The following is a 21,750-nucleotide window of genomic DNA, read 5'->3' on the forward strand; positions in this document are numbered from 1 at the left end:
CTGATGCACAATGAAGGTTGAGAACAACTGTTGTGCTAGGCGCAAGCAGATCAACAATCACTGAAATGAGGTGTCTGAAATATTCACCCTAATGTAACTTCTCTCAGTTTGATGGCCCGCATTACTTCCCATAACAGGTGCAATTGATAAACCCATGGTTTTGGCATCTTGTTCTCTGTCTTCCTTTTATTTCTTCCCTACAGGAATCAATTAATAACCAACCCCACATACCTCACGGGACTTTGCTGGACATGGGCCAGTCCCTGGAGAGGGAAATTTGCAGAGACTTTGCCTCCAACTTCTTTGGGGCAGATTTAGTTGTAAAAGTTCTTTTACTACAGTTGCGTCTTGAATGATATAGGTCTGAACTGTGCAAGTACATTTGTATACGAGTTTTTTTAACAGTTGTTATCCATATAATGCAGTGGGGCTTCCCAGTTGGCACAACACACCTGCCAGTGCAGGAGACATAAGAGACACAGGTCTATCCCTGGGTTGGGAAGATACCCTGGAGGAGGGCATGGCAACCCACCCTAGTATTCTTGTCTGGAGAATCCCATGGACAGAGGAGCCAGGAAGGCTATAGTCCATGAGGTAATACGGAGTCAGACACGACTGAAGCAACTTTAACATGCATGCATAATGCAGTGCAGATATGGAGGAACCATGGATACAGAGGGGCTGGAGGACCAACTCTAAATTACACGCAGATTTTCAACTGTGGGGCTTGGGTGGGGAGGGTTGACATCCCTACTACCCATGTTGTTCAAGGTCTACTGTAACTGAATTCTGCACACTCAGGCCACTTCCATCTTTCTGCTGATCTGACCTTCCAGTTATCTCCTCACTTACCACTTCTCAAGACTCTTTATTTGATGCAACAGAACATGATAGATCTTCACCTTTTAGCTCTTGTGACCGCATTCCTACTCAGCTTGAACGATTTGAAGTCAGTGCACCCCAAACTGAACTCAAACTTTTTCTTTCCTTACATGCCCCAGCACAGAGGCTGGAGCCGCCACAACCTGGCTGCTCAAGCCAGAAATCTGAGATTCATTCTCTCTTCCTCTCTCCTCTGCACCCTCAAACTCAATCCCTCTCCGTGTCATTAATTTCTCTTTTCTTAATCTCACAACGGTCCCCTCTCCTCTGACGGCTCCCTTCATTCCCGCCCTTCTCATTTCTCTTGGGAATTCCTCCCTGAGCCTGCTAACCCGTCTTCTCGTCTCCACAGTGTAAATTCCTTCAGTAGAAGCTCTCCATTCCCTTTCAGGATAAAACCCCAGATTCTTATGTTGGCACCCAAAGCTTCCTATCTGCCCTGACCCCTAAGCTCAGCTCCAGTGCCTGTCTCCTGGCTGCTGGGATCCGTGGAACCCATCTCAGCTTCATGACTAAAGGTCCCTTCATCTCCCTGTGGACTGCATTTCCCACGTCTTTGCCAAATCAATTCATATGGATACTTCAAATTGGGTTTCTTCCACCTTCTCTGCAAGTCATTCTTTGGTCCCCAGTAATAGACAGTGTTCCTCTGTGGCTCCAGAACAACCCAAATGTACCTCCATTGAATACATTTTACCCAGCGGGGTGTATGTATTTCCTAGGGTGGTCTTACTGAGTGCCCCAGACTGGGTGGTTGAAAACAGCAGAAACACATGGCCCTCTAGTTCTGGAGGCTAGAAGCCTGAAATCAAGGTGTGTGCAGGGCTATGTTCCCCCTGAAGATTATTTCTTGCCTCTTCCAGCTTCTCCCTAGCCCTAGATGTTCCTTGACTTGCTGCTACATTCCTCCAGTCTCTCTCTCTACACAGTGTTATCTGTGTGTGTCTATGTCTTTACCTAGTCACCTTCCTCTAAAATCATCAGTCTCATTAGAGTAGGGACCCACTTTACTCCTGCGTGACCTCATGTTAACTGATGACATCTGCAAGGACCTAATTTCCAAATAAGGTAACATCTTGCACACCTGAGGATTAGGGCTTTAATATAACTTTTTGCTGGGACACAATTTTACCCATAACACAATGTATAGATAATAAGCCATTGATTTATCAGATTCTTTCATTAGATTGTGGGTCCTTTTGGAGAAGGGCTAAATCTTACTTGACTTTATTTTCCCAATCATGGGTATAGTGTTTCACACATAGTAAATGGCACCCCACTCCAGTACTCTTGCCTGGAAAATTCCATGGATGGAGGAGCCTGGTAGGCTGCAGTCCATGGGGTCCTGAAGAGTCGGACACGACTGAGCGACTTCCTTTTCACTTTTCATTTTCATGCATTGGAGAAGGAAATGGCAACCCACTCCAGTGTTCTTGCCTGGAGAATCCCAGGGACAGGGGAATCTGGTGGGCTTCTGTCTATGGGGTGGCACAGAGTCGGACATGACTGAAGCGACTTAGCAGCAGCAAATCCTTAGTAATTGTTGGCTTACTGCACGAACAAAGAAACAGGTATGTTAATTTTCCTTCTAACAGACATCTCAGTTCATCAAGGTCTTCTAATTCTCCTCTACTTTAGGTGATTCCCAGCAAGGCCACTCTTTAATGGCATTATATTTTAAAAACATCGCACCATTAAGTTTTTGAACTCTGAAGTTCTCCACAGCCTCCCAGATTCTCCTTGCCCCACTCCAACCTCCCAAAGACTCTTTGACTTATTTTTTCAATATCCATCAAATCCATTGTCTGTTTCCTGGCTCCAGGCAGCCTAGACTCCAAGGGAAGGCTTCCTTGTCCTTATATTCTTTCTTCCCTGGCCCCTTCCAGCCTTTATGAGAGCTTTCTACTTGCTTCTCTGCTGCTCCACATCTTCTTAGAGCTAGAGAGAATCCCAGACAAACCTGCTAATGGGTGTTCTTTCTATAATTCCAACCAGGGACTCAGAGCAGCATCGAGTCTTCTTATTCATCCCCTGTCCTGGGTCGAAAACCTTTCCCTCTCCTCGAGTACTCAGTTCTGTCCCAGACCCCGGCTCTCAGCTCCTAACCTCAGATCTGACTTAGCAAAATCAAAGCTATGCGGCACAGGCTCCCTTTCCTTCCTTCTATCTACTTTGAGTCTGTCCTCGTCTTTACCCTGCCTCACGCCTGTCTTCGAAATAGCTGTGTTCTTCTCAGTGCTAAAGCTAAATTCCCTACCTTAATCCATCATTCCAACTCTTCTTACTTTCTAGACAGCCTTGCTGTCCAATCAACTATTTCTTGCATTGTTTGTATCCAGACACCTTCTGTCCTTTATTCAAATGTCAAACGATCCCTTGACCTTATTATTGCTCCCTTTTATTTTTCTTTTTTTTTAATTTTATTTTATTTTTAAACTTTACATAATTGTATTAGTTTTGCCTTTTATTTTTCTCATTTACTTTCTTAAGGAAAATATCTACAAATTTTATCTCTGCTTTTATTGTTAGTTAATTTCTTCATGAAGACTATTGATGCTGGTCTTATAATTATTACCTTGAAACTATGCTTGGTGATTCTTTTATTTTTCCTCTTTCTAATATAGATGGACACCACACACACACATGCTTGCTTATTTATAATCATCAAAATCATTCATTAATTTTTTTTCTTGAGAGTTTACTGTGTGTTGGGTTCTGCTAAGAATTGAATATACCATTGAGGAGGGAGTTAGGAGGGGGTCCAGGATGGGGAACACATGAACACCCATGGCTGATTCATGTCAATGTATGGCAAAACCCACTACAATATTGTAACTTAATTAGCCTCCAATTAAAATAAATTAATTTTTTTTTAAATTAATGCAGATACCATAAGGAGTAGACTTGCAAGGCTCCTGCCCTCAAGGTATAAACAGTCTGATGAGGAAGGAAGGCACTAGAACAAACAAAAAACAAACTCAAAACAGAGTACTTATGGGTTGTGAAAATACCGTGAGGGAAAAGAAAGGGCTAACAGAGAACAACTGAAGTGAGGGGAGGAGATGGGTAACTTGAAATCTGAGGTCTCTGCGGCTGTGTTCCCATTGAAACTGAGAGATGAGGAAGCCGCGGCCAGTTGAGGATGAGGTACAAGGCTCTGTAGGACTAGCATTCCCTGGATGGTCTCCTGGGGAGAGAAAAGCCTGGCCCCCTGTAGGAACTGTCAGGGTCCACGACTCTGGTGTAACAAACGGGGAGAGGCTGTGGAAGAAGTTGGGGAGGTAGGGAAGGGTCAGGGGCGCCCTGAGGGGCCAATCAGGACTTTAAAGATTGAGATAGGATCAGATTTGTATGGAAAGATCTCCCCCAGGGCTTAAACCTCACCTTCTCAGACAGGCTCTCCTTAACCATATACACCCAAGGGCCACCCTCCTTTCTTCAGAGCACTCGCATCAACTGTGATGACTATATATTCATTAGTATAAACTCATGATGCAGAACTTCACCATCTTCACTTCTGTTCACCTCTGTATCCCCAGAACACAGAACGTGGCCCATGCTAACTGCTGAGTACATATATGCTGAGCAAATGAATGAATGAATGATGCTACCTCATCAGTCTTCTGTGTTATTTCCGACAGTGTAACCTCGCTGAGCTTCAGTGATCTTATCTATTAATATGAAATAGAGGTAAATGGGGATAGTAAATGATTGATCAGTCACTTGTTATTATCAATACTCGCTCTGCTCCTCCCATGGCCCCTGTTTTCACTCCCATTCTCTTTCTGTATTTCCTTCTCTTTTAAATGCCAGCCTGCTTGTCTCACTGCCTACTCCACATCTCGCCAGATGCTCTCAGTTAAAACTCAGTCTTTTCCCTCCCACCTCCTCATCTCTGCTTGGGAGTGCAGATGTGTCCTCATCTCATTAACCCTTCCAGCCAGGGCAGCCCAACAACTCCCCTTTGTCCCCCATAGCACCAGGGAGAATGATGTTCACGGAGGTTGTTGCAAGGGCTTTGGCATCTGAGAGCACTGAGCTGGAGCCTGGACTCAGTGTTAGCTGTGGGACTTTGCCACATGTTATTTATCTTTCCTAAGCCTCACTTTCCCCATCTATCAAATGGGAATACTATAGGCTTCCCTGGTGGTTCAGCAGTAAAGAAGCCGCATGCCAATATTGGAGACCCAGATTCGATCTCTGGGTTGGGAAGATCCCCTGGAGAAGGAAATGGCAACCCATTCTTGCCTGGGAAATCCCATGCACAGAGGAACCTGGCAGGCTACATACAGTCCACAGGGTCACAAGAGTCAGATACGACCTGGCGACTAAAACACCAAACCTTAGTGCCTATATCTCAAAAGATTTTATGAGAATTAAGTGAAATGATAAATATAAAGCCCTTGGCTCATTGACTGCCAGTAAATGTACAGTAAATGATGATTTTTACTTGCTTTATCATAAAAATTGACAAGCCAAATGTCATGGATTGTTTACCGTCATTCTTACACCATTTGACCGTGATCCCAGACAGGGACCCGCCTTTCATCTGTGTCTCAGCACTCCCCATTACATCTGGCTCATCAGAGGTGCAGAATCACTGCTCGTGGAATGACTCACTTCATTAATGTAGTCCTTGATGACAGAGACTGTGTATTAAATCATTTCTGTGTCCCTTGATGGTGTTTAGCAATGCAATTGGTTAATTCATATTTTTCAAGTAAATAAATAAAGGAATGAGTGAATGAGGGATTGCATTAATAGTGAAATTTGCTAAGTAACACGTTGAATGGAAGCAAATTAGTAGATATGAAAGGACTTTGGGGAAAGGGTAAAAGCGCTGTACTCATACTAAAGACAAGTCCTTGGTGGCCATTGTGATTCTCCCCTGGTTCCCCGGCTTATTTACATTGTCAATTTCCCTTCACATAAAATCACAGAAATGGAGGAAGCTGTCTCTTCTCCTGTATATCCTCTGCCTCTCGTCTGTCACTCTGCTTTCGTGTTAGTGTTGTTCACTCTCCTACCTCCTCACTGAAATTGAAGGGGTGCGTCTGTGGAGGGGGAGGGGGTCCCAGGTTTGTACCCTTCTCTTACCGGGAGGTCACACTCCACAGCAAGTAAGTGTTGAGCCGTTTTTCTTGTGCAGAGATGGATTTGCGCAGATCCGTCACTAAGCTCCTGTCCTGTGCATTTGTGAGCAAAGATGGGTGTCCAGCGATATCTGGTGCAGGCTTTGCCCATAGGCAGGAGTAGGAGAGACTAACAAGCTTTCAGGAGGATTGAACTTGAGACCCTGGCTGCATTAGCCCAGAGTGAAAAATCTACTGAGCCCGTAGATACAGAGTCCAGAGACAAATAAGGAAGGAAACTTACATTTAGAAAGTGACAACTGTATGTCAATCATTGTCCTGAAACTGTGTTTATTCATTTATTCTTTTTTTTTAATTTTATTTTATTTTTAAACTTTACAAAATTGTATTAGTTTTGCCAAATATCAAAATGAATCCGCCACAGGTATACATGTATTCCCCATCCTACAGCCCTAGAAGTAACAGGCAGTTACTATTATCACAATTTCACAGGGAAAGAAAGTGAGGGCTGAAAAGGGTAAATATCTGGTCAGTTGCACACCGCTGGCAAGGAGCTCAAGTCCAGACCTTGGACTTGAAGGGGGATCTGACTCCAGAGCCCACCCACAAAATCTGAGCCTTTTGGGGTAATTTATGTGAACGACTGAAGGCCCAGATGTGTCTGCAGGAGACTCTGCTGTCAGGGGCTCCTCTCCCAGGTCTGCTTTCAATGCCCACAGAAGCTGCCAGGGGGTTAACGGAGGTGGCAGAGAACAACTGTAAATCCTACCAGCCATCTGACCAGCCCTCGCTCGGCTCCCAAAGGAAGCGGTGCAGTAGCGTGGCAAGGTGTGTGAGTTTGCGAATGAGTGTGTGTGTCATGAACACAGACACTTGTATGTATGCATGCGTGTATGTATGTATGGGGGTGTATCTGTATCTGTGAGTGAATTTATAAACATGAAAATCTCAATGCTGTATGTGCTATGCTGTGCTTAGTCGCTCAGTCATGTCCAACTTTGTGACCCCATGGACTGTATCCCTCCAGGCCCTTCTATCCATGGTGATTCTCCAGGCAAGAATACTGGAGTGGGTTGCCATGCCCTCCTCCGGGGGATCTTCCCGACCCAGAGATTGAACCTGTGTCTTTTATGTCTCCTGCATTGTCAGGCAAGTTTTTTACTACTAGCACCACCTGGGAAGCCCATTATGTTACTAATACCTAGTAATAAACTATTAGGAGTGGACCATCTCAAGTAGGATCTGGCAGCCTTATGGGAGGGGGGTGTTTATCCTGGGACAGCATTGTGGGATGATCCAAAATTCAAAGTGATACATCCAGACAGTGGAACAAATGTCCCAAGCCCAGGGGCCGAACCCAGGTCTCCCGCATCAAAGGCAGATTCTTTACTATCTGGGCCACCAGGGAAACACATGAATACTGGAGTAGGTAGCCTATTCCCTTCTCCAGGGGATCTTCCCAACCCAGGAATAGAACCAGGATCTCCTGCAGTGCAGGTGGATTCTTTACCAGCTGAGCTACCAGGGAAGCCACAATTTTGTATAATACTGTTTTAATGAAAGTGGCCCACTAAAATCAAAATGACAATTAAAAAAACCCAAATATACACCTTATATAATTATAATGAAATTAATTCATCAATAAAGGGAATAGGAAGGAACTCAATATGCTTTGTTCCTCATTATTATTCATAAATTTTAAAAATGGGTTCCAGTGAATCCTCGGTCTAGATTGTAACTTCTGTTTTTATGGCAATCATGTTGTATAGAAAACCAAACTCATTTGCAAAGATTGACAGAGAGTGTGAGTGTACATATGTTAGGTCCGCAATTCTCAACCTATTGTGTGCATTAGAACCAGCTGCCTCGGAGAAGGCAATGGCACCCCACTCCAGTACTCTTGCCTGACAAATCCCATGGATGGAGGAGCCTGGTAGGCTGCAGTCCATAGGGTCGCTAAGGACTGAGTGACTTCACTTTCGCTTTTTACTTTCATGCATTGGACAAGGAAATGGCAACCCACTCCAGTATTCTTGCCTGGAGAATCCCAGGGACGGCGGAGCCTGGTGGGCTACCGTCTATGGGGTTGCACAGAGTCGGACACGACTGAAGTGACTTAGCAGTAGCAGCAGAACCAGCTGCCTAACTTTTAAAAAATACTGATGCCTGGCCCCACCCTAGATAGGTGGATGGGAGCAACTAAAGTTTAAGAAGCATTGTGCCCATGTATGGTGTGCATCTGATGTACCCCAGAGTTTGAGAACCATTATGCCAGACAGCACTTATGAGAGATGCAGGGATAAATGAGATTCAGTAGCTATAAGCAGTGCGAGGACACCCAAAGAGGAAGACTGGTGACTTTAATACCACATGGTCCATCACAGACTGTCCAATGAAAACACAGGCAAAGGAGCAGGTAATTCTTGGACATTATAGATAACATTTGCCCCCAGGCCCCCACCAGCACTTAGAAGCCAGCGGTGGGCAAGCCAGGTCAAAACACAGACAACATCCTTGTCTGTAGACCTGGCGCTAGTTGAAGAGGAGGCAAGGCATAGGACAAAATGCAGGCTCTGTGATCCATGATAACACTCACCTGTGCCTTTCCTTGCTGGCTGAGTGACCTTAGGCAACTGACTTAGCCATGCTCAACCTTTGTTTATCTGGGAAACCTGAGCATAATCACTATATAGCTGTGTGGCTCCCCAGGTAGTAGTGAAAGAGTGTGCTGATGTGTGTGCAGCACTGAACATGTGCCTGCCTGGCATGTGGTCAGTGGTCAATGAATGACAGCTACAATTTCCAACTTTTTCTGACCCACTCAAGATTTTCTCCTTCTGCTTTATATAATCTCTGATCTCAGAATATACAGGGGAACTGCAAGTCTCTAGGCCAGCTTTCCCCAACTGAGGACATATGGACTCAGCCTTCTAGGATGCTCCCTGAGTCTGCTGAAGCAGATGCTTATCCTTTCTCCCCATAAGGCAAGTGACAGGAATCAAGTTACAATGTCTTCTGCAAAACTGGGGCCCATGCCCATGTTTCCTCACTGCTGTAATTCTCTGACATGCTTTGTGTTGACAAAAAGGTTAAGTGTGGATTCTGTATTTATATGTACAGTATCTGTGTGGATATGGGTGTATGGGCTTCCCTGGTGGTTCAGATGATAAAGAATCTGCCTGCAGTGCGGGAGACCCAGGTTCTATCCCTGGGTCAGGAAGGTCCCCTGGAGAAGGGGATGGCTACCCACTCCAGTATTCATGCCTGGAGAATCCCATGGACAGAAGAGCCTGGTAGGCTACAGTCCAGGGGGTCACATTAGCATTCTTCAGAGAAACAAAACCAATAGGATGCAGAATATAAAGAAGGATGTAAGGCACTGGCTCATGTGATTATGGAGGCTGACAAGTCCCAAGGTTTGCAGTCAGCAATCAGGAAACCCAGGAGACCCAATAGGGTAGTTGGATATGATTCCAGAGGCCTGAAATCTAGGAGAAGTGAATGATGTAGTCCTAGTTGGCTCAAGACCCAAGAAAAATCAGTGTTTAACTTTGAGCTCAAAGGCAGAAAAATTGGATGTCTCAGTTTGAAGCCATCAGGCAGAAGGAATTCTCTCTTACTTTGGGGAGGGTGAGTCTTCTAATCCTATTCAGACCTTCAGCTGATTGGATGAAGCCCACCCAGATTGTGGAGGGCCATCTGCTTTACTCAGTCTATCAATTCAAATGTTAATCCCATTCAAACATCCTCACCGAAATACACAGAATAATGCCTGACCAAATACCTAGGCACCCTGTGGCCCAGTCAAGTGGGCTCATAAAATTAACCATCATGATGTGTGTGTTTGTCTTCACTGCCACTTTTGGGGATCAAGTTTGTATTCCTGAATTCCAAAATTTGGGGGGAAAGTCACAACATGTGTTTATTATTGTGATTTTCAAAATCATTTTATATACTTCAAAATTTCTTGAGCAGGAAGCCTCTTCAAGTTTTAGAACCAACATTCCAAACAAGATGTGAGCAATAACAGCCTATATTGATTATTCAGGACTTACTATATCCAAGGTTATTATAAGGTTTTACAGATATTAGATTGCTTAATCCTGTTCAATTGGTGAGGTGGGTAGTAGTATTTGTTGAGGCAGTCCGAGTGTGGGTTAGAAAAGAATTTCCAGACATAGCATATTACAGAAAGGAGTGAGTTTATTAAGAACAAAAAGCAGAGATAAAGTGGGCATTGTGAGCACAGCAGGCCAACCTCCTGACAGACCAGGGAGAGTTGACAGTTTTCGTGGGTTAGTAACCAATTTTTATAGCCTCAAGACAAAGAAAATTCCTGCTGGAAGGTTGGTGTTAGGTGATTGGTCTGGGCGCTATAGGGTGTCTACTGGAGTGGGCATCTTTGCCTAATTGGAAGTCAGGAAGAGTGTTAGTGATGACCAGCGAGGGTTTTGGCAAGATTACAAAGAGGCTCAGTCAGCTTCGGAGGTGACCTTGGTTCTGGACTCTGTTTCTGTGGCCTTGGTGCCCTGCCTTGCCCCTGTGGCTTTGGGGGCAGGACTCAACATTGTTATCCCATTTTATAAGTAAGAAAACTGAGCCACAGAGAGGCAGGATCTGTGTCAGTTCTTCACCATTCTATCTTTAAATGAGATAACATGTTAAACATACACAAGCACACGTATCAATTCAGTTCAATTCAGTTCAGTCGCTCAGTCATGTCCAACTCTTTGTGACCCCATGGACTGCAGCACACCAGGCCTCCCTGTCTATCACCAACTCCCAGAGATTACTCAAACTCATGTATGCAAAACTCAAGCACATGTATGCAAAAGAGCAAATACTGCAAAAATAAAGTTGATTAAAAATGAAAAATCGAAGATTGTTAAGCACCTGAAATGTATACACAGTTTGGTCAGCAGTATAAAGTTTTAAGTATGCTCAACTCAGGATGCCCACTCTGCATCTGAAGAAACAGAGGCTCTAAGGTAATCTCACTTGCTTGAGGTCATAATAGCAGAAGGGTGTTGAACTTGTAACTTCCATCTAGGGCTTCTCCCCTTAGATCTCATTGCTTGGCGTCCAAGCGTAAGTCAAGAAGGGATTATTCTGGACAGGAGCACAAACTGTTTCTGCCTAATTACTGGAAGGAGGGCCAAGTACTGGGCACAGGAGCGGGTGGGTGGGTGGATGTGGTGGGGCCAGCTTTTAATCTGATTGCCTCTGTTTTCCCAATTATGTAGGAAGCAGACCATTAGCTGAGGGTGAGGATGGGGGAAGAGGTGTTGGAGGTGTGAGGAGAAAGAAGGTATGAGATAATGATCTTGAGAGTGGGAGGGAGAGCAGACAGGGAAGATGTAGTTTGATCAGTAGGCAGTATGCAGAGCCCACTTGAGGTCAGTGGTGTAGGATTTAAAGGGAGACCAATCAGCGTGGTTGCCAGCAACATTCATTTGTGCAGACACAGAAATGGAAGCCACGGGGTCATTGAGTTTAACCAGTGTTGGAGTGTTTCAGACAAGTATGATGAAGCAATGGAGGGCGAGAGAGTTGAGGTTCCTTGAAAGGGTGATTACAATAATGGATCACAGAATTTAATTTGAGTAAAGAGGAAACAGGGTACATGAGGTGGGTGAGGGTCAATAAAATGGTGGTTAGATGAATGCATTTTAAGGCTCAGATGGATAGAAAATATTCTGTGGATATAGGAAGAATGAACTGGGAGGGCAGGAAGTGATGGTCAGATATAGGGATTCTTGAAGCTGTGACCAAGGAGAGGTTGCAGATACTGGCAATCTAGGCTATGATCATGGGAGTGAGAGTGGGGGACAGGATCGTTTGAGGAGAAGTCAAGGCAGTGAATGATTTGAGAATTGGAAAGATCGTTTTAATGGCTACTGAAGTCAACAAAAATTATGAAAGGAGCCAGTCTCTGAATTGTGGAGGGAAGGTGGGGGTGGGGTGGTGTTGGCATGACTAGAGCAAGAGGAGGAAGTGGATAGAATCGTCTGATGGCCAAAGTCAATGACCTTAACCAAGGACATGAGGTTAGTAAGTTGCAGTGGCAGGTTTTAACCCTACTCAGTCTGGCTCCACGGTCACACTCCAGCTGCTTTGCTAGTTACTGAGAAGTATGTTATTTTTCTGCATAAAAAAAAAACCTCTAAGTAAACTCATTTCTCAGTTCAGTTCAGTTAAGTCGCTCAGTCGTGTCCGACTCTTTGCGACCCCTTGAATCGCAGCACGCCAGGCCTCCCTGTCCATCACCAAATCCGAGTTCACTCAAACTCATGTCCATCGAGTCAGTGATGCCATCCAGCCATCTCATCCTCTGTTGTCCCCTTCTCCCCCTGCCCCCAATCCCTCCCAGCATCAGGGTCTTTTCCAATGAGTCAACTCTTTGCATGAGGTGGCCAAAGTATTGGAGTTTCACCTTTAGCATTAGTCCTTCCAATGAACACCCAGGAGTGATCTCCTTTAGGATGGACTGGTTGGATCTCCTTGCAGTCCAAGGGACTCTCAAGAGTCTTCTCCAACACCACAGTTCAAAAAGCATCAATTTTTCGGTGCTCAGCTTTCTTCACAGTCCAAGTCTCACATCCATACATGACCACTAGAAAAACCATAGCCTTGACTAGACAGACCTTTGTTGGCAAAGTAATATCTCTGCTTTTTAATATGCTATCTAAGTTGGTCATAACTTTCCTTCCAAGGAGTAAGCGTCTTTTAATTTCATGGCTGCAATCACCATCTGCAGTGATTTTGGAGCCCCAAAAAACAAAGTCTGACACTGTTTCCACTGTTTCCCCATCTATTTCCCATGAAGTGATGGGACCAGATGATTAATAGGTAATAAATAATGAATAAAATCACACCAATATTTCACTTTTATTTACATGAGATTTACATACTTAAAGATAACACAGTTTGAAAAGACAGCCTGTCAATCACACTTTATGTTTAAAATGTAGTGTTAGACATGAATTTTCTATTTACCAAATGGGAATATTAATTATAATGAACAATAACATTTACTGAGTTTGTTCTGTGTGGCCGGCACTGTGTGAGGTCTCTACATGCTCCCTTAACAACTCTAGGTGCTATTTTATCCTCATTTTATAGCTTTAGAAACCAGGGCTGAAAAAATTAAGTCTTATCTGACAAAGGACTGCGGATCTGTCCAACCCGAAACCTCATTTGCAACGTGGTCTGGTTCATTACCAAGTACCTGCTGTGTGATGGTTCTATGGTGGATAGTGAGGATGTGGCGAAGATGATGATAGAGTCTTTTATGTCTGATGAGGGGACCATATTAACTAAATGTATAATATATTGATTATATTTATAGGTTCTATAAAGGAAAGTGCAGGGTGCTTTATATAACAAGGGAACATAACCTAGTCTTGGAGGGGAAGGTCTATTTTGGGAAGTGATTTTTAGGCTAGAATTAAAGAATAGTGTAAGTTATCCAAACAAATGAGAGAGGGAAACAATTCCAGGTAAAGAAACGTCTGCAAAGGCCTCCAGGCCCTCAAGTGTCCTGTAGGAACACTAGACATCATTATTCTTATCATTTAACTTCTGATAAAGCCATAGCTTTACCAGATATCCGAGAAATCAGCCATTCCAGCCCTTATTCCTCCCAGAACTGGTGCTGATGTGAAGATAGTGGCACATAATAATGTCATTTTATCATCATGGTAAATTGAGGTGTGGAATGTTTCACCCAACTGCATAGCGAGAAAACTCATTTTTACCAATTTTCTCTTCACCTTTTCTCCTGGATATCTCTCAAACTACCTTTTCCCAGAAACTTAAAAAAAAAATAAACCTCTATTCTCTTTGTTTCACTGCTCCTTCCTTGCAAATGCATTTACCTAGTTAAGAACAGGAACATTTTTCTCAAAAGCCCTCACATTGCATGTGGATATGACAACCTATACCAGAACCCCAGAGTGCTCTGACTGGCTGCGGGGAACCTTGGAACCACGCTTCCGCTGGAAATCTAGCCTAGTGTGGGCCAGAAGCAAGCTTAAAAGGATGTGCTTTCATTTAACTATGGACACATTATTTTCATTTGTAAAATGATCTCTTTAAGGATAGGTAGAAGAATATATGAGTTCAGAAGAAGCTCTTTGTTTTTAAAAGTCCATCGTGAAATGCCTTTTTCATCAATGCCTCCAGATGAAATATGCTTTCCATACACTGAACTGTGTAGGCACATACATACATACATACATATATACATACATGTATTCTCTCTCACACTATCCCCTCACCTGTTCCATGTCTGTTTATTATCATCTATCTATTTCTCATCTGTATCTCTCCCCCTCATTCATTCCCAGGTGATAAGTCTTAAGTCCTCCACAAGGAAACCCATCACCAGACAATGCTCACCAGAAACTTTCAAGTTCCCTTCCCAGGTAGAAAGCTGGGTGGTGGTTTAATCCCTAAATCGGGTCTGACTCTTGAGACCCCATGGACTGTAGCCTGCCAGGATCCTATGTCCATAGGATTTTCCAGGCAAGAATACTGGAGTGGATTGCCATTTCCTTCTCCAGGGGACCTTCCCGACTCAGGAATCGAACCTGGGTCTCCTGCACCGCAGGCAGATTCTTTACCGACTGGGCTACCAGGGAAGCCCGGAAAGCTGAGACTAGCATTTAATCAAAAAGCAAATTTAAAAATACTCTTATCCAGAGCAGGAGTGGTCCCTTTCTGCCCTAGGAGAACAGATGTGAAGGGATCATCCCATTGGTCTGGCCATGCTGGATTCCCTCATGCAGTTGGGTCTAGGCTACATGGTGGAAGGAATGCCCAAGCAACCAGTCAAGTCAAGTCAAGGCCACGACCAACTTCTGGGCTAACCAGAAGGAAAAACTAACGGAAAAAACCCTGTGATAGCTGATGTGTCTTGGGAAAGAGGAGCAAGAACTGAGGAGAGAAACTGAAAGCTTAGAAATTTCCAGTGCTTAACAAAGCCTCTGCATAAACTGTTTGGAATTATGTGAGACAGGGCAGAGGAGAAAAGGCAAAGACGAGGTTACAAATAGCTCTCAGCCTATCCAGGTTGCACGTGTGTCCCAGTGGCTGATGTCTTTCTGTGACAGTGAGGCTCCTCTGTGGTGCAGATTATGTTTCTGCTCAAGGTAGTGAACCCCAGATGGCTCCTGTGCTGGCCTGAGAGGCCCCTGAATCTAGGCCATCTGTAGCTGCCCACACAGGAGGACCATCTTCAGGGTCTTGATTTGTCAGACTGGCGATATTGACAAACAAACAGATAAGCTCTATTCTGACTTTCAATTCTGCTAATTTTCCTAAACCAAGATGTGACTGGGTTGCCCAGCATAAGACAGAGAATATTGCAGGCCACATTACCTAAGCTGGAGTCAAAAGGCTCAGGTTTTCTTCCAACTACGGTGTTCAGTCTCCTGCCCCGCATCTGGCCTGATGCTATCCTTGGGCTCTGAGGTGGGTACTCTTTCCCCAAAACTAATGTTGGTGTAGTCTGTTCTGTAATGCCACCCATTCCTGGTGGGAGGCCGAGCTCTTTCCACCACGAGCAGAGGGAACCTGAGCAGGAAATGATCGTTTTGTTTGACACTCCCCATCCTCCCGGCTCTAGCCCTGGAAACTGAATGAGAGTTGAAGCTGTTTGGATGCTTCTGCTTCCCTGGCCCCAGAGACTGGTCCGGGTTCCTCATCTGATCTGAGATAGATCAAGCAGTTCTTCCACGGATTATTGTTTCCGTGGATGGGCAGTGTCTCTCTGTGGCCTGAGCTTGTAAAGACATGAGTTGGAGCTATGAGAGGCCAAGTCTCCACCATGTGCATGAGCCATTTTGAAAAAATGGTCCGATAGAGTGAGAAACAGAGAAGAGGGACAATTATTAGGGCCTCTAGACCTGTTGCCGAGCATCCCTGTGGCAGCTTCCATCTGAGCTTGGAGATGGGTATGTATCTTGGGCTCACATGCAGAACGCCTAATGCAAAGACCTCTTCCTCTTTCAGTTGGTCTCAGGTAACTCAGCTGTAAGTGTTTTCAACACTTTTAGGTCTAGCTCTTCATCCCTTAGGGATTCCCAGGTGGTTCGGTGGTAAAGAATCTGCCTGCCAATGCAGGAGAGTCAGAAGACTTGGGTTCGATCCCTGAGTCAAGAAGGTCCCCTGGAGGAGGAAATGGCAACCTACTCCAGTATTCTTGCTGGAAAAATCCCATGGACAGAGGAGCCTGGCGGGCCACAGTCTGTGAGGTTGCAAAGAGTCGGACATGACCGAGCACACATACTCCATCACTTCACCCTGCCTTTTCCTAGGTGGCCCCCTGTGGCCTCTCCACTCACATGCATCAGGCTCCCTCTGCTACCCCGCCACGCATGGCTGACACCCAGCCCTCCCGGCACCCAGGGTGAGTGATCTGCTGCTGCCAGGACCACTTAGCTTATCTGCTCCAGTCCCATGCTTCCTCCTTTTTACTTATTCCCTGCTATTTGTCTGGGCGTGCGTGTGTTTCTTCAGAAAGACTATAGATTCCTTTGAGAGCAAGAATCTCTTTATGCCGGCTCCCGTTGCCTAGTATCACAGTTCACACACAATAGGCCCTCCATAAATATTTGCTAAATAAATCAAATAAGAATCCCCATCTCCCTGACAGATCATCCCTGACTCAAGGGAAGGAAAGAAGTCAATTCTCTTTTCCTTCCTCGCTGAAGCAATTTGCAGACTCTCTGATTCCTCTTCCCCTCGCACAGCATGCCCTTCTCCTCTCTGCATCTCAGGTCAGTGTTGTAGAGTCCCTGTGAAGTGGGGCCCGGGTGGGAGGTGGGAGCGCGGTTTGTCTCCCACACGCATCATTGGCTCCTCTCCAGACAACACAAATACATTTACAAGCTGAGTTAAAGCCTGGTGTGGTACTGTGTTTGCCTCTGAAGGGAAGACACTGCTTCCTCATTAAAAGCTTGGGAATCTCCTTTTTGTAGTATTTATACTGGATTCAGGTAACTAGTACATTTCACTTATGTAACAGATGCTGGTATGGCACTCACCGAATGCCAGACACTGTTCGGAACGCTTTAATCATAGTAACTAGTTCCATCTCATGACAGCTTTGCCAGGTTGATAAAGTTATTACTCTCAGCCTCATTTCACAGATGAGGAAATGGGGACACAGAATGATTAAGGGACTTGGTCAAGGTCACACAGCAATTGATGGCTAAGCTGGAATTGGAATAGGCAGGCCAGAACCCACAGCCTACCCACTATGTCCTGCTGCCTGTCCCTGTGACCAGGGTGGGGTCCAGATGGTGCATCTGAGTTGCCTGTTTTGACACTCGGGACTCTTGAGAGCAGAAAGTCTCTTTGCCCTGACTATCTGACAGCACATCAACGTGTGCTTAATCAATGTTTCTGGGCTCACTGATTCTTTACCTATGGCTTGAATACAGGTTTATTTATATTATTCTATGTATTTAATTGTCCACGCTGTAATCAATGCTAGTCTAAAATTTGGCTCCACAAAATATATTTTCAAACAACCAAGGAATCATGCCAAGAATTAACGCTAATTACACACTATACCCATTTTGAGTACTGGAGATGACTTGAAGGCAAAACGTGTGTTGTTTAAAATTATTCAACTGATAGTAAATAAAATATGATTTTGTCCAAAGGAGAGAGAAAGTTGCAGGTCCCTTTTCTCTTTTTATTGCCTTCTCTAGGTATCTAGGATCAGATGGGACATTTTTTCCCCCTAATTTTTAGTCTTTTTCTTGAATTAGTACGTATTTTTTAGCTGCTCTTAAGCCACACTTACTGTTCAGCAAAAAAGAATCATATTTAAACCCCACTCTGTGGCTTTACCTCCAATGAACAAAACAAACATGAAAAACACACGTGGGCTATTTATTTGATGCAGGGGTTATTCATAGGATGGTGTTTGGATACCTTTTGGAGCCAATTCTAGTTGCCTCAGGGTATTTCTAAGTTGAATTCCAGGAATAAAGTGTTTATAAATAGTGAGCATAAAAAAGGAATGCACTCATCCCAGCCACTCCTTTATAGAGACCCAGTGGCCTCACTTTGCAGCTACCAACTCCTTCAAGTAGTTAATTGGTTAGCTGGTTGGGTTAAGTTGGTGTCTCAACCCTATCAGACCCAACACTCTATTTTATGACAAATTTAACTTTTTTTAATTTGTAAATGAAATCATATATAATAAAGTCTAAATAAATAAAAATTTAAAATAATATGAAGTGGTTCAGTTCAGTTCAGTTGCTCAGTCGTGTCCGACTCTTCATGACTCCATGAATCGCAGCACTCCAGGCCTCCCTGTCCATCACCAACTCCTGGAGTTCATTCAGATCCACGTCCATCGAGTCAGTGATGCCATCCAGCCATCTCATCCTCTGTTGTCCCCTACTCCTCCTGCCCCCAATCCCTCCCAGCATCAGAGTCTTTTCCAATGATTCAACTCTTTGCATGAGGTGGCCAAAGTACTGGAGTTTCAGCTTCAGCATCATTCCCTCCAAAGAAATCCCAGGGCTGATCTCCTTCAGAATGGACTGGTTGGATCTCCTTGCTGTCCAAGGGACTCTCAAGAGTCTTCTCCAACACCACAGTTCAAAAGCATCAATTCTTCGGTGCTCAGCCTTCTTCACAGTCCAACTCTCACATCCATACATGACCACTGGAAAAACCGTAGCCTTGATTAGATGGACCTTTGTTGGCAAAGTAATGTCTCTGCTTTTGAATATGCTATCTAGGTTGGTCATAACTTCCCTTCCAAGGAGTAAGAGTCTTTTAATTTCATGGCTGCAGTCACCATCTGCAGTGATTTTGGAGCCCCCAAAAATAAAGTCTGACACTGTTTCTACTGTTTCCCCATCTATTTGCCATGAAGTGATGGGACCGGATGCCATGATCTTTGTTTTCTGAATAATTAAAAGAGAAGTGATAATAAATAATTTATAGTAATGTAGCTATTTTAATGTATAAATTCTCTGCAGTATTACAACAGGAGCAATAAAGTTGACAGACATTTGCATGTCAAATGTAGACATGTAGACTCTACTAATGTAGAGTCCCCATAATATAAAATGTGAAGTAATATGTAATACACAATATATATAAGAGCAATTGGGTTGATGTAGACATGCTGTATTGGTGACTCAAAGACCATGAACAGCACTGCAAACAATGATGTGATTTTCCAAAATTATGAATGAATCTTGGTAAAATTTCCAAGTAATCTTGTATAATCTTCTCTTAATTTACATGGTAGTTATACACCTAGACAATTCATCTTATATTAAAACAGTACAAACTGCTTTGTGCTTGTGGGTAAATGGAGTTAGTGTCTAGGCTGAGATAATAATAAGCAGGTTTTTACCTATGTAAATGTGCAGCAAGACATTCAAAAGTTTGCAGAGCCTGGGGCAATTTTTTGTCATGCAGGGCTGTCCTGAACACTGGACAGCCTTCTAAATTCGAGCCTTCTAAATGCCCTTTAAAGAATTCACCTGCAATGCAGGAGACCCCAGGTCGATTCCTGAGTTGGGAGATCCACTAAATCAGGAAGATCTTGGGTCAGGAAGATCCACTGGAGAAGGGATAGGCTACCCACTCCAGTATTCTTGGGCTTTCCTTATGCCTCAGCTGGTAAAGAATCCATCTGCAATGTGGGAGACCTGGGTTTGATCCCTGGGTTGGGAAGATCCCCTGGAGAAGGGATAGGCTACCCGCTCCAGTATTCTGGCCTAGAGAATTCCATGGACTGTATAGTCCATGGGGTTGCAAAGAGTCAGACACTACTGAGTGGCTTTCACATGCTAAATGCCAGTAATATCCTGCAGTCATTGTGTCAGTCAATGACGACTGCCCTAGATTTTCCCTAAATGCCCTCTGTTGTTGACACCATTGACAACAACTGGGTTGATTCCTAGTGTTGGATTTAGTCCCAAATGATTATGTCGATTTATTCTCCTGACTTTCTGTAGTCCTTGAAAGCCAAAAGCATGTCTGCAGTAAAATCCTCAGTAGTTAGTTTATTGGGTTGATATGATTGGTTATACATGGAGACTGTATGATTGGTTTTGCACGGAGACTATACATTCCATGAGAGCAAGGGCCCAGTTCACTCTGTGAGTACCCTACATAGTATCCACACAAGGCTGGGCTTTATAAGTCTTGCTTGAAGGAGTAAATAATTTGGGAGTTGGACATCTGGCTTAACAAAGAGATATATGCTATTGAAAAGAAATAGTTTTGGTAGTTTCAAGTATATGCAACATCCAAATGCTAGGGTGCGTGTGCATGCTTAGCTGCTTAGTGTTTGACTTGTCTCTTAGTCTCCTGCATTTGGCAAGTGAGCTCTTTACTACAAGCTCCACCTTGGAAGCCCACTCACTACAGAGACTGGTGAAAAGAAAATGTTAGTCGCTCAGTCGTGTCTAACTCTTTGCAACCCCATGGACTATAGCCCGCCAGGCTCCTCTGTCCATGGGATTTCCCAGGCAAGAATACCGGACTGGGTTGCCATTTCCTTCTCCAGGGGATTGTCCCAACCCAGGGATTGAGTCTCCCATATTACATGCAGATTCTTTACTGTCTGAGCCACCAGGGAAGGTAGTTACTGCTACTGCTGCTAAGTCGCTTCAGTCATGTCCGACTCTGTGCGACCCCATAGATGGCAGCCCACCAGGCTCCCCTGTCCCTGGGATTCTCCAGGCAAGAATACTGGAGTACGGTGCCATTTCCTGCTCCAATGCATGAAAGTGGAAAGTGAAAGTGAAGTTGCTTAGTCGTGTCCGACTCTTAGCGACCCCATGGACTGCAGCCTACCAGGCTCCTCCGCCCATGGGATTTTCCAGGCAAGAGTACTGGAGTGGGGTGCCATTGCCTTCTCCGGGAAGGTAGTTAAGTCTTATTCAAAAATACCATGCTTGTTTCTGGTTGAATGAGTGACATGGTAATGATTGAAACCATCTGGGACCTGTCAAAAACCCAGAACCTTCAAGTCATTTTAAGGGAAAGGGAGCATGAGGAGAACTCCATATGAGCTGTGGCTTTGGCCTAAAAGGTTTGCTTCATCTTCATGGTGTCTATGAAGCCACTATTAACAATCCTATTTTTACAAGTGATAAAATTAGACTCAACAAGGCAAATAATCACCCAAAGGCAAACAGCTGACTCAACAGCAGAACAGAGTTTGAACCCAGAACTGTCTGATTCCAGAGGCTTTGTCTTTCCAAGAAATCATACTCCTCCTCTTTCTTCAGTGAGACAAAGCTAGGGATCTGTTAAATCTATATCTGCTGCTAAGTCACTGAAGGGCCGTAAATATATCTATGGAGTTCCAATTGTCATGTCTATTAAATTCCACTTTCCTGGTGGGTCAGTGATTTTTGGATTGATACTGTTCTTAATTGATTTCCAGCATTCTGTGTCTTGTGAACTCACATTAGTGGGATTCTTGAGAACCCGGACTAGGTCCCCTCTGTCTTTGGGTCTCCAGAACCTTGGTGTGGTACTAGGCACAGAGTGGACCTTCAGGGAATGTTTGTTGATTGACTTTAATTGCATGCTGTTTCTCCTTTCAGGCCTTGGCCTTACACAATATTTCAGCGAGGCTTTGACCTGGTTTTGGGAGAACAGCCTTCTGATAAAATATTCAGGTAAGTGGTTGTCTAGGGATGTGCAAGCCTCACATCCTACTTCCCACTGAACTTTCTTTCCTAGTGGTAATTGATAAAATGGGAAACACATGTAGTCATTT

The 21,750-nt window shown here is 44.3% G+C and overlaps 1 protein-coding gene across 2 annotated transcripts in view; it reads left to right on the top strand.

The window, feature by feature from the left end:
* ASTN1 (astrotactin 1) overlaps window positions 1-21,750 on the top strand; it is a 353,111-nt gene that overhangs the window by 214,423 nt on the left and 116,938 nt on the right. For both annotated transcript variants that reach the window (XM_006047010.4, XM_025285587.2), the window contains exon 9: window positions 21,575-21,649. In XM_006047010.4, coding sequence (XP_006047072.1) covers window positions 21,575-21,649 — 75 coding nt within the window. The remainder of the gene's footprint in view (window positions 1-21,574; window positions 21,650-21,750) is intronic.

This window comes from Bubalus bubalis, chromosome 5 (genome assembly GCF_019923935.1).
Source record: "Bubalus bubalis isolate 160015118507 breed Murrah chromosome 5, NDDB_SH_1, whole genome shotgun sequence".
Classification (NCBI taxonomy): Eukaryota; Metazoa; Chordata; class Mammalia; order Artiodactyla; family Bovidae; genus Bubalus; species Bubalus bubalis.